We start from the raw sequence: 17,031 nt of genomic DNA on the forward strand, positions 1-17,031 counted from the left end.
TGTGTGTGTGTGTGTGTGTGTGTGTGTTGTGCAGGTCGAGGCTATGAGTCCTGCCACAGTCTTGTATAATTTTGTCATGAATTGGAATCCATTTGGCATTGTCTTTCAGTCGCTGTGATGGTGTAAAACCTATAGAAGGTTGACAATTATAGTAGAATAAGTGTTCCTCTGTGTGGTCTTCTGAGACCAAGAATTTCAAGAATACCAAATATAGATTTCAAGCTTGTGGGCCTTTGTGTTTCCTGAGGGAATTTTCCCAGGGACACAAAACTTTAAAGTGTTAGCTACATGTCCCCTTAGCACTGCAGAAATGGAGGAAAGAGGATGGCAATGTGACCATGCTCTATTGAGGAGTGCTTGCTTTCTCCTTCTTTTTCTCTCTAGTGAACTCCCTATAGCAATTAAAAAGATGAAGAAAAAGACTGATTTCAAAGGACCAAGGAGAGAGTAGATTGATAGGAAGCAGGAATTTTAGAGATTATAGGTGATCAGGAGGGGAGTGGGAGGGATTCTTTCAAGACAGGTCCTCTACTGCCTGTTTGTAGACAGAGGTCAAATGACCTCTGTCACTCCTGGAAAGTACAGACTTGACCTTGACAGAGTAGTTGTAGTTGAAATACTGGTTTCCTTCTAGGTGGACACACAGACATCCCTGCTCTGTTGGAGTGTATGCCATTATCCCTGTCTCTTGGGACTTGTAGGGCCTGAAATTCCCAGACCCTTTAAGGTATGAGCACCCTGTGGCCTATGATGCCAAACCCTCGGGCATTTGAGGGCTTTCCACCCATCGCCTGTGATCCCCATGTGCAAGGGAATCTCCCAGAACTAAATTTTCTGCTTTGCGAGCAGCTCTGAGAAAGCGTCTGAAAACCTTGAGAAAGGCTTCTTCACCTAGCGCCTTGTCTCCTAGCACACCAGCTACAGCAGCTGAACAGACGCAGTTTCACAGTCTGCTGTAAAAGTTTTACGGTGAGTGAAGATAAGTGCAAAATTAATCCCTAAAGAACAGAGCAATTAAAGAAGTACATAATGAAGCATTTAGCTAGAAATGGTGGAGAGCGAAGGAGGACAAGTGCCCATGGATGATTTTACTCAGGAAGGATCTTCACACTCAGGTTTTTAAAATTGTGGTCAATTTGGGGGTCATAAAAATGTGTGCTTAATAAGATGCATGGAAGAGGTAACAATTGATAAAGGATTTTGAGAGTGAACCTGTAGGAAATGTTTACCTTCTTAAAAAGTTGGGACTAAGGGGGAAATAACCGGAAAGGCCATGATTGGAACATTGAATGAAATTTGAATATAGACTATGGTGTAGAAGATAATCATGGATCTATGTTGGATTTTCTGAATTTGGGCAAAAAAGCAAAAACAAAAGCCAAAGAAACCTGACTTTTAAATGCATGTAAAGCTCCTGCAAGTCATTCTTGCTCTCCTTTTTTTTTCCTTTTTGGAGTTTTGCTTTTCTTTAGCTGAACAGGCCTGTTGGTTTTTATCAGACCCTGGAAGGTGGCTCCTTTGCCACCATTACTTTATAGTTCTGACTTCCCGGGAAGGAACCACCAACCAGGACCATAATCAGCTCCTCAGAATGACTGGTGGAAACTGAGTATGGACTTCTCCTCTTCCTCCTCGTCCTCTCTCTCCTCCTCCACACCATCATCACACAGATACTGTTGTGATTGTCCTTGGACAAATCTGATACTCATACTGAAATAGCAGGAGGTTCAGAGATATCTTCTTCCATTCAAATGCTCTTTTTGTAAAGCAATGCAAGGGGCAGGACACCTGTCAGTAAATTTTCCAGTGCTCATAGATGCTGGTTTACAGAAATTAACCCTTCACACAAGTGTTTCTATAAAGCAAGGCTTACCTGAGTGTAGCATGAGTCTTGAAAATAGAAAGCTCCTGGTGTAAACTACCTGAGGAAACATCAGTTGCTCCTTTAGATTCTATTTCTGTGTTTGTCCAGTTTGGGAAAGTCCAAGCAATAGGTCCTTGGTCTTTTTTCTTGCTTGGTGCAGCACCCAGCAAGCAGCAGAACACTAAATTATGGTGTATGCTCTGTTTTATTCTTTGTACCCACTTCAGACGCTGCATTTCAGTGGGCAAGGGTCTTGATGATTTGTGTTATTCTACTGCTCTGCCATAGTAGTGATGTAAGAAACTGTGGACCGGGGAGAGAAAAGATTAGTAATGCTATGATTTTGGATTCCAATGTATCTAAAATCAGGTTGTGCTTTGTAAGGATGACCTATATATGTATAAATAAATAATATGTAAATAAATTATAATGTGTTTTCCAAACCAGACACCTTTGCAAGTGCAAGGGGATGCTACTAAGAATTACAGTGGAACAGTAGATATAAACCAGTACTGTCCCTGGAAAACTAGGTCCTGGTTATTCCACGAAAAATGGCATGTGCATATTTAATGCAGGTCCTACATTTAATATTATCTGTTGGGGTGCCTAACACATGTAAGGTATTGCTATAGTTTAAATGTATTCCAAAAAGTCAGTGTGGAGATTTGGTTATGGTGGGATTAGGAGGATGAAAACTTAATCTGATGATGGTGCTGAAAGGTGGGACCTTTGAGGGCAGGTTAAGGTTAAGGTCGTTAGGGTAGGTCCTCCATGTTTGACACCTGGTGAGCAAGAGAATAAGACAGACACAGGACACAGTGCATGTGCTCCAGCCCGCCATCATGTTATAATGCAGCCAGAAGACTTTCATCAGATGCAGCCTCTGGCCCTTGGACTGGCAGCCCATAAGCTGAATAAACTAATTTTTATAAATTATCCAGACTCAGCTGCTTTCCATTATTAGCAACAGAATGGACTGGAATGGGTACCATGCTTGACATTGCTCATGCAATCTTTAAAAAGTAAATATGGCCCCTTCCTTTTTAGAAGGTAGTTGATAAAAAGGAAAAAAAAAAAAAGATACATTTACAAATTACAGTAAGTGCTATATTAATCAAGTAGGGCTGCCCTAACAAAATATCGCAGACTAGGGAGTTTAAACAACAGGCATTTCATTTTTAACTGGAAGCTAGAAGTCCAAAGTCAGGGTACCAGCCTGGTCGAGTCTGGTAAGGGCTGTCTTCCTGACTTGCAGATAGCCGCTTTCTTGCCGTGTCCTCATGTGGCAGAGAGAAATTGCTACTGTCTGTTCCTCTTATAAGCACATCAGTTCTATTGGATCAGGGTCCTGCCTTTATGATCTCATTTAGCCTTAATCATCTCCTTAGAGGCCCTATCTCAAATCCAGTCTCATGGAGAGTTAGAGCTTCAATTTATAAATTTGGGAGAGGGTTGCACAACTCAATCTATAATAGAGAAAACAGAATGTTAACTACTAAGGAGGGATTTTGCATTTTAGTCAATGACAAGATTCCCATCTCTACAATAGTGCCTGGCAAGTGGTAAATGCTCGATAAATAACCACCAAATTCAACAGAAGCAAGAGACATGATGTGATTTATCATTTTACAGGCTATATTAAAGCATAATAAGGATTTAAGCTAAAGACTTCTTAAGAGGTTCTAGATGGAAATGTCCACAAAAAGTTAATGGTGACTTGGACCAGGATGCTGGCTGTGCAGATGAAAAGAAGTGATTAAATTCAAGCTGTATTTAGGAGGTAGAACAAACTTTATTTGCTGAGGTATTGGATGTGGGGCGGGGAGGAAGAAGGCACAATTATAGATGAAGTGCAGGTTTCTAGCTTGAGTTTGGTAGATGAGGGGATAACTCCTAAGGGACAGATGGGGAGGCAAGGAAGGAAATCAAAAACTTGATTTAGTCAAGGTAAGCTTGAGATGCCTGAGAGACAGGCAAGCAGAAGTGACATGCAGGCAGTTGGATGTACACATCTCAGACTCAGAGGAATGTTGCATGTTTCCTCCTGCCCTGAAAAGCTTTTACGTAGCATTGGCAAATCTTATAATCCATGGAATCACAAAATGATAATAATTATATCTAATGCTTTGTGGGCTCTCAGCTTATATCAGGTGTTGAAATAAACTTTCAACATGTATTGCTTCATTTAACTTCATTTCATTCTCACAACTACTTTTGGAATTTACCATTTTTGTCTTCATTTTACAGACAAGGAAAGTAAGTGTTAGAAGGTGAAATCAATTGCCCAAAGTCACCAATCCAGCAAATAGGGAATGTAAGATTTTACATCAATATCAAATCCCACATTTGACCCCAAAGCCTATGCTCTGAACCACAATGACCTCCTGTCTCCCAAAAGACAGACTTTGGCATCTATTTCCTACTCTGCCTCTAAGTTATTGTGTGACCCTGAACCTAAGTGGGCTCACCTGGGAAATGATGGGGATGATCAGTTAGGTCTCCTTCAGTTATATTCAATCTCTTTTGTGAAGTCATATTTTTAAAAATTTATTATAGGGTTAAGAGATAGAGAGAGAGAGGTAAAGTGAGAAATCACCGCTCCCTTCCCCCGACCCTGCACCCCAAGGGGATGGTTATGCCACAATCCCTTCTCCTCTATTCTCCTCTCAGGATTTTGGGTATGTGTGCACAGGCACCTGGTGTGATTTTCAAGCCACTGGGTCCAGGACTTGAACCATGGAGTTGGCCATGCAAGATCTAGCCACCTAAACCTCTGTGCCTCCTGTTAGCCCTGTAAAGTCCATTTTTAAAGCCTCTTCCTTCCTTCCTTCCTTCCTTCCTTCCTTTCTTTCTTTCATGAACAAGAGAGATAGAAAGAGAGAGACAGAGACAGAGAGATAGGTATCCCCCCACCCCTCCCATGGTGTCCTTGTTCTGTGATCTGCCCCACCTTTCAGCCAGCCGGGATCATGGGCACATGTGTACCTGGTGTCTTCAGGGAGGTCTCTGGACACAAGTTTAGGACCTTCCCATGTGAATCCGCCTCCCAAAGCATTTGTGTTACTACTGTACCAGCCTTTGTAAATCCCATTTATAATGCAAGTCTGCTTAGTGCTCTTAGAGATGACTCCAGTAATAATGCCCCAGCCGATGATTCATTTTGATGTGTACAAAAAGGGAGATGCTCTTTAAGAGAAAACCCAGCATATCAACTTTGTAATCTGAATTTCAACTAAGAGGGAAGCTCCTTAGAACAAATATCACTTCCGAGTGAGAGAATGTTCAGCATCTCAGCTCTATTTTTGTCATCTAAATGATAACCTCAGGGTTCCCACTGAGCCAAGTCTGGGGGTGATGCTGGGACCCAGACACACAGCTTCCTCTGATGTCTGTTCCCAGGGTCTGCCACACTGCCTACGCCTGTCTCCATGACACTTCAGTCATCTGTCATCGGATCCTCCCTACCTTATTCTGAGGAGTGACAGAGTTTACCCTTTTATCCAGTGATTCTTGGTTGCCTTGGATTTCAACAAGAACCTTCCTGACTTACTGTGGCAATACTCTGTGGACACCAGCTCAGAGTCATCCTTTGGGCTAGTGTCACCCTTTTTGAGGGCATCTGGCATGCAGGGCCAATTTGAATTTGATTGGGACATGCTAATGAACCATTCATATGTGTGGGATTTGTTTCTGATTAGATTAAGCTTCAGAGAGAGGAAAGAAACAGTCACTGATTAAAGACATAAAAAAGGAAACACTTTAAATGAGTAAGTGGTTCATCTTCATATAGCAACGTATAAATTAAACATAATCCAGGAGATCCACTTTGAATAGCAGCTGGATAGAGCAAGTGAGTCTGGAAGGAGAAGGTGCCCCCAGCAATTGAAAGGGGCTTAATCCACCAGAGAGGTCTTGGAATACTCTGAGTAAATAGATGGGCCCTGTTATCTGATAAAAATGACTCTCGGCTTAGGGATGGGAAGATTTTTATTTGGACTTTAAAAAATTGCTCCTCAAATCCCTGTGACATTCAAACTCATTATCTTTCTTTGGTAACACCAGTGACAGTAATGGGGGTAAGGGATCTAAGTTTAAAACAAAGGAGTGATTAGAGTAGACAGCACAGTGTCAATGGGACCCTGATCTGGAACTTGGACTAGTTTGCGTTCCCAGCCACATGCAGTGGAAAGCTGTGAGGCTCAGCTCTTCCAATTATGCCCCACAACAAGGGCTGGAGGGGTGGCTGCAGTGGTGGCATCAGCCCTGGCCTTACCAGCTAGCTCACTGTGGCATCAGTGGGACTACCACAGGGAGGATCTCTTGGCTTTCTGAAGATCCTAAGACTACATATGATCTTCAAGGCCCAGTGTTTTCCTCTTCTACCCCTCTGGCTTCAGCCTTGGTTTGCTGCCCTCTGCTCTCGTTCTGAGCTTGACCCAGACTCTCAACAGCAGCCAGTTTTATAGGGATCTTCGCTCCCTGCCTGCCCCTCGGAGCTCTCTCCCTCACCCCTTGAGACTAGGTCTGTATCCTCAGCCTCTGGAGGGGTCCTGCTCTAAATGGATTCAGCATCACTGGAATTCAGAAGCTGCCATCTGTGGACACCCAGTCTCTCTCTATGTAGTGTCTTCTACAAAGCCACATCTGATAGATGGAACCCCTAGCTACTAGTGCTTACAAGAACCAAGCTTCTCCAGTGTCCTTGCCTCTTTACACACTGGTGACATCATGGACTGCAACGGCAGCCCTCAAACCTCAGAAGTTTAACCCAGGAAAGTTTATTTCCTGTTTACGTCACAGTCTCTGTAGGTAGAGCTCTCTTGGGAAGCTTTTCTCCAAGTGGTGACTGAGGGACTTCTCCTGTGGGCTCCCCATTTTTGGACTTCAAGGTCACTCTATGTTCAGCATTCAGCAAATGGGATGAGAGATGGGAGCAGTGTGCTTGGGAGACACACTGAGTAACCACCATCTTGTTGGCTTGAGCAGCTCACAGGGTCTCTCCTGACTACAGGGGCCTGGAGATGTCAAGGCACTCAGTGAACGACAGGCATCTTGGCCATTCCCTTGCAGACCACACTATTCCTGGCTCACTTTCTCCAACCCAGTAGCTTCAGACTGACTTCTTCCTTTTTCCAACTGTTATGTATCCCATCCATGAATTAGAACAATAGTAATCAGGGCTGTTTGCTGATATGAGATTTGAGGCAACCATGATCCATGAGAGGTGCCTTCTAATCTCATTAACCACCACATGTACGCAAAATGTCTTCATGGACTTTCCTTCCCCGATCTCCCATGGCCCAATCTTTATCGTCAGAACATTGGGGTAGAAAGGAAGGCTGGGTGTCCTGTGTGTGATGGGCCAGCTGCTGAGAATGGCACCATTATGGGCATCCCTCTGACTTACCCCTGCGTTTCCTGGAGGAAGGCAGCTGCTTCAGCAAATCCCAAGTCCCTGCAAACAGCCCTTTAAGTTTTTCTTCATGAAAAGCTTACAGACATTCCAGCCCAGCTTGTCTCTCTTTGGAATTCTGCCAGACTAATCCTCCTGCTGCCTTCTGATAGTTCTGAAGAATCTGTTTCAAATAGGGAAGCTGCTTCACATGTTTCTTGGGGCTGTCCCAACTGTTCAGACCCCTTCAGGGACACCTTCCAAGAAAAAGCCTCAGTTTTTCCAAGGAGCAGTTCTGTCCAGAGGATCTTTGTAAGTGTTTATTGCAAGAAGATGGCTTGGGAAATTGTATCCTCAGGGAATAGTTTTCTGTGGGGTCTGATGGAAGAATAAGCATTGTCAGATTTTAAAGATGTTTTCTTACACTTTAAAAAATCACTAAATATCTCCCCTTGGAAACCTGGACAAGCACCAAGTCAAGCACATTGGGGATAACTCAGAACTAAAGCCCAGCTCTCGATCCTTCATTCATAGAACCCACACTTACTGAGCATGGGTCACATGCAAGGCCCTGCTTAGGCACAGGAGAGTCCTTGACAGGAGCTTCTTTCAGAGACTGGCATTATGGACTGAAAAACAGGGGATAAAAAGTCTCTATCTCATTAGTAATCATGGGAGGATGCAATGAAACTGCAGTGAGAGAATTTCATATCCATCAGAGTGGCATAAATTAAAAAGATGGACAACGTCAAATGTTGATAAGACTGTGGAGCAACGTGAATTGTATTCATGCTGGTGGGGGTGTACCTTGGTAAACACCATTTGGAACATGTATATAATCTATACCCTGGAAATTCTGCCATGGTCTAAATACATGGGGAAATGCCTGCTCTTGGGCTCTAGGAACTGTATGTAAGAATGTTCGGGGAGCTCCATTCATAATACTGGAAACAAGATTGTCAACCAGCGGGAGAATGCATAAATAAATTTTTCTGTACTTACACAGTGGAGCACTATGGTGATGAAAACAAGTGAAGCAAGAAGCAAGCTACAGAATGTGTACAATATGGTTCCATTTATATAGAATTCGAAAACAGGTGAAACTAAACAATGTAATTTAGGTTGATGACAAGAAAATGATTAACAGAATTCAGAATAATGGGTTACCTTTGGGGTAAGGTGGAACTCAGAGCGGTTTCTAAGATATTGCCAAAACGCTCAGTTTTATGAGCAGGATGATAGGGTAAACAGTGGTGCCTTGTATCATGTGTCAAAATTGCACATATGCACTTTACACACACACACACTGAGTTATCATACATGCTGTGCAAGAAGAAATAAAGGTGATATATGAACGCATAGCAACACATTTACCAAATCTAAGGCAGCCAGGGAAGGTAGGTAGGATTTAGCAATGCAAATATCTGTCTGTGTAGGGGGAGCATGAGAATTGCTGTAAAGGGACTGGTCTTGAAGGGGGATAGAGATTCAACACATGGTGTACCCTAGGAACTGAGAAGTTGATGTAACCAAGCAGTAGAGGAGGAAAGATGAGGTTGCAGTGAATGGGATGGGCCAGCTCTCACAGGCTTGTAAATCATGTTAAGGACCATGATTTAATCTAAAGACTATAGGTTTGCAATTGTGGGGTTGATATGCACTTTGGAAGGTTGACCCAGCTCATCTGATGCCTCACATCCTTGACCCCGGCATACTGATGGTTTCTGGCTTTTGTATTAGCCTTGTCCAGATTTGATCTCTCTTCTCTTCTTATTCCTGTATAGGGCCATGAGATGCCCCAGGACACAAAACTGAAGGATGTCCAAGAGTTCTTGGTCTTTGTTTGCTAGTCTCTGATCCTTTGCCCACTCAGTGAATGAGTTTCTGGTCTCCTGTCAGCTCTCCCTGGGCCTTGGCCTCAGCCTGCATCCACCTCATCTTCCTCCCCTTACCTTATTTTGGCTTTTTACTGTGATCTCAGCATTTGCAGCCAAGTTAGGCAAGACAGCGACACATAAAAAGATAATTGACCACATGAGCCAAGAAATGAGGACCACATGAGTGGTACAAATCTTGTGTTCCAAGAGTTTGGAGGAACTGGGCCAGGTTGGCTATGGGTGGATGGAAAGCAGGAAGAAGCCTTTCTGAGTTAAGAGAACAGTGAGAACAGTTTGCCAAGAGTGAGGAGCTCATTAAAAGTCATAAGGAGATAAAAACCAGAAAGAATGTGAGATTTTATCCTGTAGACATCATCATCCCCAATCCCTCACCCATGGTAAACATAATAATAAATCGTGCATGCTTTTCCACTGAGCCTCAGAATCCTTCTCAACATCAGGTTTCAGAAGGACATTAACAAGTGAAAGAATTTAACACAGGAGTATAAACCCACTTGCTATTCCTATCACAGACTATGGAGTAATTGTGAGTGTTTTAGTGGGAAAGATGATGAAACTGTACCGTGTCTCCCTGTTTTAATCCAATTTACAACTCTTAGTTGTATCTCAGATATTAGGCATCACTTGAAGTACTGCCAAGAAAGTTCAGACACACAGAATGTGAAAGGTAAAGGGATCTACAGCATCACTGAATCCTTCTGCCCCAGCTGAGGCATGGGAGGAGGAGATTGGTTTGTGTAAGTGACAAACACAAAACGTGACCCTGATCTTGTACCAGTGAATCCCCATTCTGGGAGATAAAAGGGACCTGAACCTTCCTGAGACCCTACCACATGCCTCTCTTTGCTAGTATCAGCTTTATATACAACATCTCCTTTAAACCCCCCAGAGAATCATTCATTCCAATACAGAGACAACTGAGGTCCAGCACATTGGTATAGGTAGTAGTGCACTGCTATGCAATGCTGGAAGGTCTGGGTTCAGATCCCAGTTTGACCTAATCCTGGCTGGCTGAAAGGCTGAGGAGAGGTTATCACAGCATGGTAAGATCCTGTCAAAGGTACCTTTGTCTTATTCTCTCTCTCTCTCTTTCTCACGAAATAAATAAACTTTAAAAAAAAAAAAAAAAAGAAAGAAAGAAAGAAAGAAAGAAAGAAAGAAAAAGAAGGCAGATCAGTTCTTGGAGTGGTGGATATGGCAGCTGGATCTCACATGGCCAACTGTATGGTTCATGTCCCAGACCTGGTGGCTTGAAAAACATGCCCAGGGTATGTGCATGCATGTCCTAAATACCAGAAAGAGGAAGAAATGGAGGAGAAGGGATTGTGGCATGACCATCTCCCATGGACGGGGCTTTCTCATTCTCTCTCTGTTTCTGTCTCTCTTTTTGTGTCTCTCTCTCTGGTGAGCACCATGTGCCCTTTGATAAGTCAGAGGGCAAAAACACAACTGGCATCCAAAGACAGGTCCAAGGTAATATGTAACAGGGCCAGGATTACAAAATGTCTATACCAACCACATACTTTCTTGTAGTTCCAAGTGGTGCTTTTAACCGTTTCAAGAATAGTAACAGGATTATGGCTTTCTGGGAAAGGCTGGTGGTGATCAGACTTTGCTCTACTCGGGCTGTAGTCTACAATCTGCTTTAGGTTTTCAGTCACATCTAGTGGGTGGGCCCAGAAGCTCCTCTGTAGGAATATCCCAACATTTGAGAGAGGGAGGACTTTATTTATTGTTTTTAAGAATTATTTTTATTTAACTGTATTTATTTATTTATTTTGACCAGAGAGGGACAGAGTGAGAGAGAAAGTGAGAAAGCAAGCCACCAGGTCTGGGACTCAAACCACAGTTGGCCATGTGAAAGTCCAACATCCTTAACTACCACGCCACCTGCCAGCCCAAAACATTTATTTATTTATTTGTTGTGTTTTTTCAAGGTGCTGGGTCTGAGACTTGAACTGTGCTTGGTCTATCTCAGGGCCTATGGAAATCCAATGACTTAATCATACCACCTGCTGGTCCTAAGAGAGGGAGGACTTTGTACAATTAATTCAGGGTTCTATAGGATGAAGCCACCTGATCATTTGATAACTTCCCAGGCTTTACAACATTAATTTGAGCTCTGCAGCTGAAGTAAGTCTCTTTGGTTGCAGCAGCATGCACTTAAATGTCAGAGCTTTGCTGAAAAACCACTTGGGTTTGAAGGAAGCCGTCGTGCTCAGTGAAACCTGGCCACATTTTATGTTTATGGCCTTTATTATGGCATTCAACTGAGCCATTAAAACCATGTCTCTATAGTCGGTGAAAACCCAGGACTCAGATTCACTCATTCAAATAATAGTTATTGAATATGTACTAAGTGCCAGGTGCTGATATGTACGCGACAAACACAAAAATGATCCTTGTTTTCATAGAGCTTGTAGTCCAGTGAGGGGAGACAGATAGATAAAGAATAAATACAGAAATAAAAGTATTGTGAATAAATGCAATAAATAAAAAGGGCGGGGCTCTACAGGTATTCAGAAGTAATCTAATTTAGATGGGGCTGGTTAGAGAAGGTCATATTTGAACCGGGTGGAATTATTCCAGGAAGATGAAATAGAAGGTGCAAAGGCACAGAGAAAGGAAAAAGTTCAGCGTGGTCAAGAGAAAAAATAACTGGAATAATAATAATGATGATCGGAAAAAAACAATGAAAAGATATTGAATGATGAAGTGAGGAGTTGAATGTCTCTGTATTGACTGACATGCAATCCTTTTTTTTTGAGAGGTTTTTGCTATAGGGCGTGTGCGCTTGCCAGACAGACAGAGAGAGAGACAGAGAGACAGAAAGAGAGATACAGCACTCCTAAAAGCATACCCAGTATACTCAGGGAGGTCTCTGAAGTAAACTCAGAACCTACCCATGTGGCTTAGCCTTGAAGAATGCTGCATATTTACTCTTTTGCTATAATCTGGCCCTCAGGTAGTCTAAACTTTGCTTTAAAAAGAATAAGAAGTGCTGGTCCCCATGGCAATCCCTTTTGAAAAAGCAATGTAATACACTGTAAAGTTATATGCGATTCAATGTTATATAAACAAGATTATGATGATAATAAATAAAAGTAAATTTTAAAAAAAAGAAAAGAGAAAAGAAAAGAAAAGAAAAGAAAAGAAAAGAAAAGAAAAGAAAAGAAAAGAAAAGAAAAGAAAAGAAAAGAAGCATGTTGCTTAGGCCCATCCAGAAGCCTCAGGATCCAGCCTTGAGCTGAATTGCTAATCAGGTCCCCAGGGCCTGTGAGACTCAGCACACAGCCTGCCTTGCCTAACAATTGGGATCTGCACCCTGGTAGTTGCTTCCCGTACCCTGCCCTGTGACCTCACCTGCCTTCTTTGTTACCAGCCTTGGACTCCATCTGTCAGTCACCCTTTTGGTTCCCACTCCTCTGCCTTCCCTCCGTGCCCTGGTATCCTTGTCCCCTGGAACTCAGTGCTAAGCCATCATCCTATCCACACCTTCAACATCTGCCTAGTGGCCCTTTTCTCTGACATAGTCCTTCCCATCTACGTCCTCCCTGTGGCTTAAGTATTCTTGCATCATGACAGTTATGAACTGCACATTTCATGGGCCAGGTCCATCTCCCTTTTGTTCACTTCCTTATCTCCCACTCCTCCAAGCCTTCATGGGAGTTTCATGATATCCCCTCACTGAGGTCCAAAAGCCACAGGTTTCCTTTCTTATCCTTTGTCCACCATGCCCAGGAAGGTCTCTAAGATCAGCTATGGGTATGACTTTTGAGAATGTCTCTTAGCAAGCTATTGGCCAGCAGAGCCACTTGCCACCCAGGGACCACGAGCACAGGCTTTCTCTTGTTGACATCAGTGTCACCTGGCAAGATCCAGAACAGTGGGTTAGCGTACCAAGTCTAAATCTTCAGCTCCCAAACCTAAAAGCTGCCAAGAACCCAGAAGTGGTTTCCAGAGAAAAATCTGTCACCCTCTCCATAGATGGCTTTCTTGCCACAGTGGGAGGACACTAGAGATGACCTCTATTTTAACAAGTGCCCATTCTTTGAGGAGACTCTTGTGCACCCTTCTCCACTGGCCAAGCCCTCCGGCATGCATCCTCTCCTCTGCGGCACGTTTGCCCCAAAAAGAGCAAACAAGACACCAGCTAGCAGCAGTTCTAGTAATTACTGTAAAGTAATAATTCTGGGCATTCCAACAGGGACTTCCCACATCCACAACCCTGTGTGGTCTCCACTGTTGTGTACATTTCTTAGATGAGAGGTTAAGTAGCCTAAAGCCTCCACTCAGCTGACACGGGGCAGGGCCAGAACTGGCCTAGATGTCCTGTCCCTATTCCTGTGATGCTTTATCTTCCTTGATCACCGTCCATGTAGTGCTCACACTGAGGCAGGCACAGGGTTGAGAATGTCCCTGCACCACATTCCCCTCTTCCTCTGTGTGAGTGAGGGGAGACAGATAGGTAAGGAATAAATACAGAAATAAAAGTATTGTGAATAAATGCAATGAACAAAAAGGGTGGGGCTCTGCAGGTATTCAGAAGGAATCTAATTTAGATGGGGCTGCTCAAAGAAGCCACCTGCCCAAGGTGACAGAGCAGCCAGTGGCAGAAGTACAATTTGAATTCAGTTCTCCCTGCCTTTAAATGTGATGTACTGCTCCCACCTGGCCCACCTGTCCTGCGACTCTGAACACCACTGAGCATACAGCTAGAGGACAGTTTGGTGAAGAGCTTGAGAACACTTCGCATCAGGGAAGGAGATGATAGAACAAGCAATTGCCATGGTGCTTGACCAGGGAGAGATAAGCCAGGGACCAAACAGCAGGGCAGGCTAACCTAGCTGAAGGGGGAACAGTGAGGTAATGGTGAACTGATACCCGAAGGATGAGTCAGGGAAGTGGGCAGGAATGGGGCATGTCATTGCATGTGCTGAAGCCCAGGGGATGGAAGAAGAAAACATTTCAGCATGGCTGCAGCATAGAATTAGTATAGGGGAAATCAAAGGGAGGCCTTAGGGGTGAGCTCCCAGAGCAGGGGTTGTGCTTAGTGTGAGGATGATGCAGGGCAGGGACATGAGCCAATTTACAACTTCAGGAGATCAGTGGTCCACTGCATGGAGAGCGGGTTTGAGGAGGAAGACAATCCATTGGGTGGAGGTTGCTGCAGAGCCCAGATGAAAAATGACAGCGACCTAGACAAGGGACTGGCTGCAGGGATGGAAAGAGGGGCCCAGATTCATGAGCTGGGCAGTGAGCTCAGTGCTCCTTCCACTGTGTGTCTAAAGGCAAGATGGGAGGTGCTGTTCTGATTAGAACAACGGCACACACACCCACCCCAGTGTGAAATGGTAAACTGACTTTTTGAGAAGCAAGTCTTGTAATAAAAGAGCTTTGTCACCAGTCCTATTCTGTGTTGTGTTGATGAAATATGTCAAGTAATAGCCTCTGTTCCAGTTACAGAAAGAATAATTACCCTGCCTCTTTGTCTCGTCAATAACTTATTCACTGCATTCACAGGCTTTCATTGAGAATCTGAGCCAAGTGAGTTGAAAATCAGCACTATCCCCAGAATGTATGGGTCATGGAAATGAAGGTTCACAGCCCAAAGCCTTTGGTACCTCCCTTTCCTGATCCTCAGAATCAGAGGATAACCACAAGGGAAAACTGGCTCCTCCTCAGACTTCTTTGGGGGGATAAGACAATCCTTTTGTCTTCAGTTCCAGCTGTGTGGTCTGGGGCAAGAAATGCTCTTTAGTCTCAGTTCCCTTACTTGATATTAGAAATAACACAGCCTCCTTGCTGGGTTATTCCAAAGATTCAGCCGTACAACTGTACGGTAATAGCTGATATTGAGTGAGTGCTTATTATGCATTGTTTTTTTAAAGCGCTTTACATGCAATTACTTTAATCTTCTCAATAACCTAATGACATAGGTACTGTTATGATCCTTGTTAAGATGAAGAAACTGAATCACAATAAGATCAAGTGGCTTACCCAAGGACACATAGTTGGTATGATGCAGAGCCAGGATTTGAACCCAACTGGTCTGATTGTGAATGTTGCTCATAGCACCATGTTTCACTGCCTCCCAGCACAAAGTCTAGTGTCCGGCACAAAGTAGACACTCAGTGAGAATTCTTCTTTTATTTCAAATGGCCCTTGCTATTTGCACTAAGTACATGACAATACTTCAATAAATGACATACCTATAAACCGCCTTCTGACTCCTACAGCCAATAGCCAAAAGGGGCCGACAGTTATGGCATGGATTGGGAGAAAAGGCAGATGAAGCTAAACCCAAATCTTGCTTTATCTTGGACCTCAACTTAATGTTGATAGGTACGTGTTATATGTTTGGACATTATCCAACAAATTGCCAAGTTGACAAAACTTGGAAAGTGACCAGAACAATCCACCTAGAGATCTTTATTACTTTCCCTCAGAAGCTACATTTATCACCACTAACCACGTATTTCAGAATCACCTCACATTCAATAAGCATCATTTATATACTGGTTGATTGACTGGTTGTGTTTTGCTTACTTATTTATTCAGCAAGTACTTACAAAGAATCTGGCCTTTCATTAGATGTTGGAGATGAGAAATAAGTGAGATATAGGTTCTTACCTCTAGGAACACACAGTGAGTGAGTGAAGCTACCCTATGAGCAGGTAAGCCATGGTATCAAGAGCCATGGGTCCAGAGAAGAGCAATTGGCTCTGTCTTGAGACTTGAGCATATTGCCTCTCAGGATAGGGGTTATGTAGTCAAGGTCTTGAGAGGTGGATTTTTTTTTTTTCAGCTTAAGAAGTTGGGAGGGCATTCTAAAATTACAGACAGAATGGGCAAAAGCCTAGAGACACAAAAAGGTGTGCATGTCCAGGAGCATTGAATGTCAGAGTGACTGAAGGGATTGTGGCCAGAACTTCAACACACTGCCCATTGACACTCAGAACACAAGATCATGTCTCTTCATTTTTCAAAATCAAACAGCATCCAGATCAAGCTTCTATTCACCAAGGATGGCGAGAAGTTTAATATCATTTTCTTCTTTGCAGCTTTCTCTCCCTTGGGGTCTATAAGAACCCAGTGCCTAGCAAAACTGGAGTAGAAGAAGTGTGTCTGCTCTTTCTCCACATCATTAATCCTTGTCCAGGCCCATGGGGTCCATTTGAAGATGCACTTCGCTTTGGAATCTCTGCTTGTCCTTCTATGTCAAGCTTTGCTGTAGAGACCATCATTTAAGGTTTTGTTAATTTTTCCTTGAAGGGCATGGAGAACCAGATCTTTGGTCACGAAAGGTCTGCTCTCTTCTTTGGAAGCAAGGGAGGAGCTCATGGATGGGAGTGATGGAGAGAGGTACATTAATGCTTTGCTGGCAAACCATTGTGAGAATATGAGTTAACTCATGACAAGAGTTAATGATTCCATAACCATCATGCTAAAGAGGTAGAAATGAGATATAGTTCATTCTTTCACTGACAGTAGCCTGGGCAGACAAGGTGACTAGGTTTGTGCTCAGGTTGAGTGGTTGCCTATGGCCTTGTTTGGAGGTGGATCAGGTATACTGACAGTTGCCTCCATTGTCTCTACAGGTGTGGCAGTGCGGCGGGAGTGTGGAGGTCCTGCCCTGCTCACGGATTGCCCACATTGAGCGGGCCCACAAGCCCTACACTGAGGACCTCACCGCCCATGTCCGAAGGAATGCCCTCAGGGTGGCTGAAGTCTGGATGGACGAATTTAAAAGCCATGTGTATATGGCGTGGAACATACCCCAAGAGGTAGGAAGCCCCAGTAGAGATGGGTTTCTTAGGGTTTGGTGGGAGAAATAAACAAAATAAAACAAAATATAGGACTAAACTCCTCTTCCG

General features: G+C 43.6%; 1 protein-coding gene across 1 annotated transcript in view; it reads left to right on the plus strand.

Annotated features, from left to right (window-relative positions):
* Positions 1-17,031, plus strand: part of GALNT18 (polypeptide N-acetylgalactosaminyltransferase 18) — a 385,132-nt gene that overhangs the window by 299,628 nt on the left and 68,473 nt on the right. Inside the window, exon 7 of the mRNA XM_006167428.3 lies at positions 16,756-16,941. Within this exon, the coding sequence (XP_006167490.1) occupies positions 16,756-16,941 (186 nt within the window). The remainder of the gene's footprint in view (positions 1-16,755; positions 16,942-17,031) is intronic.

This window comes from Tupaia chinensis, unplaced genomic scaffold (assembly GCF_000334495.1).
Source record: "Tupaia chinensis unplaced genomic scaffold, TupChi_1.0 Scaffold144767_1, whole genome shotgun sequence".
NCBI lineage: Eukaryota > Metazoa > Chordata > Mammalia > Scandentia > Tupaiidae > Tupaia > Tupaia belangeri.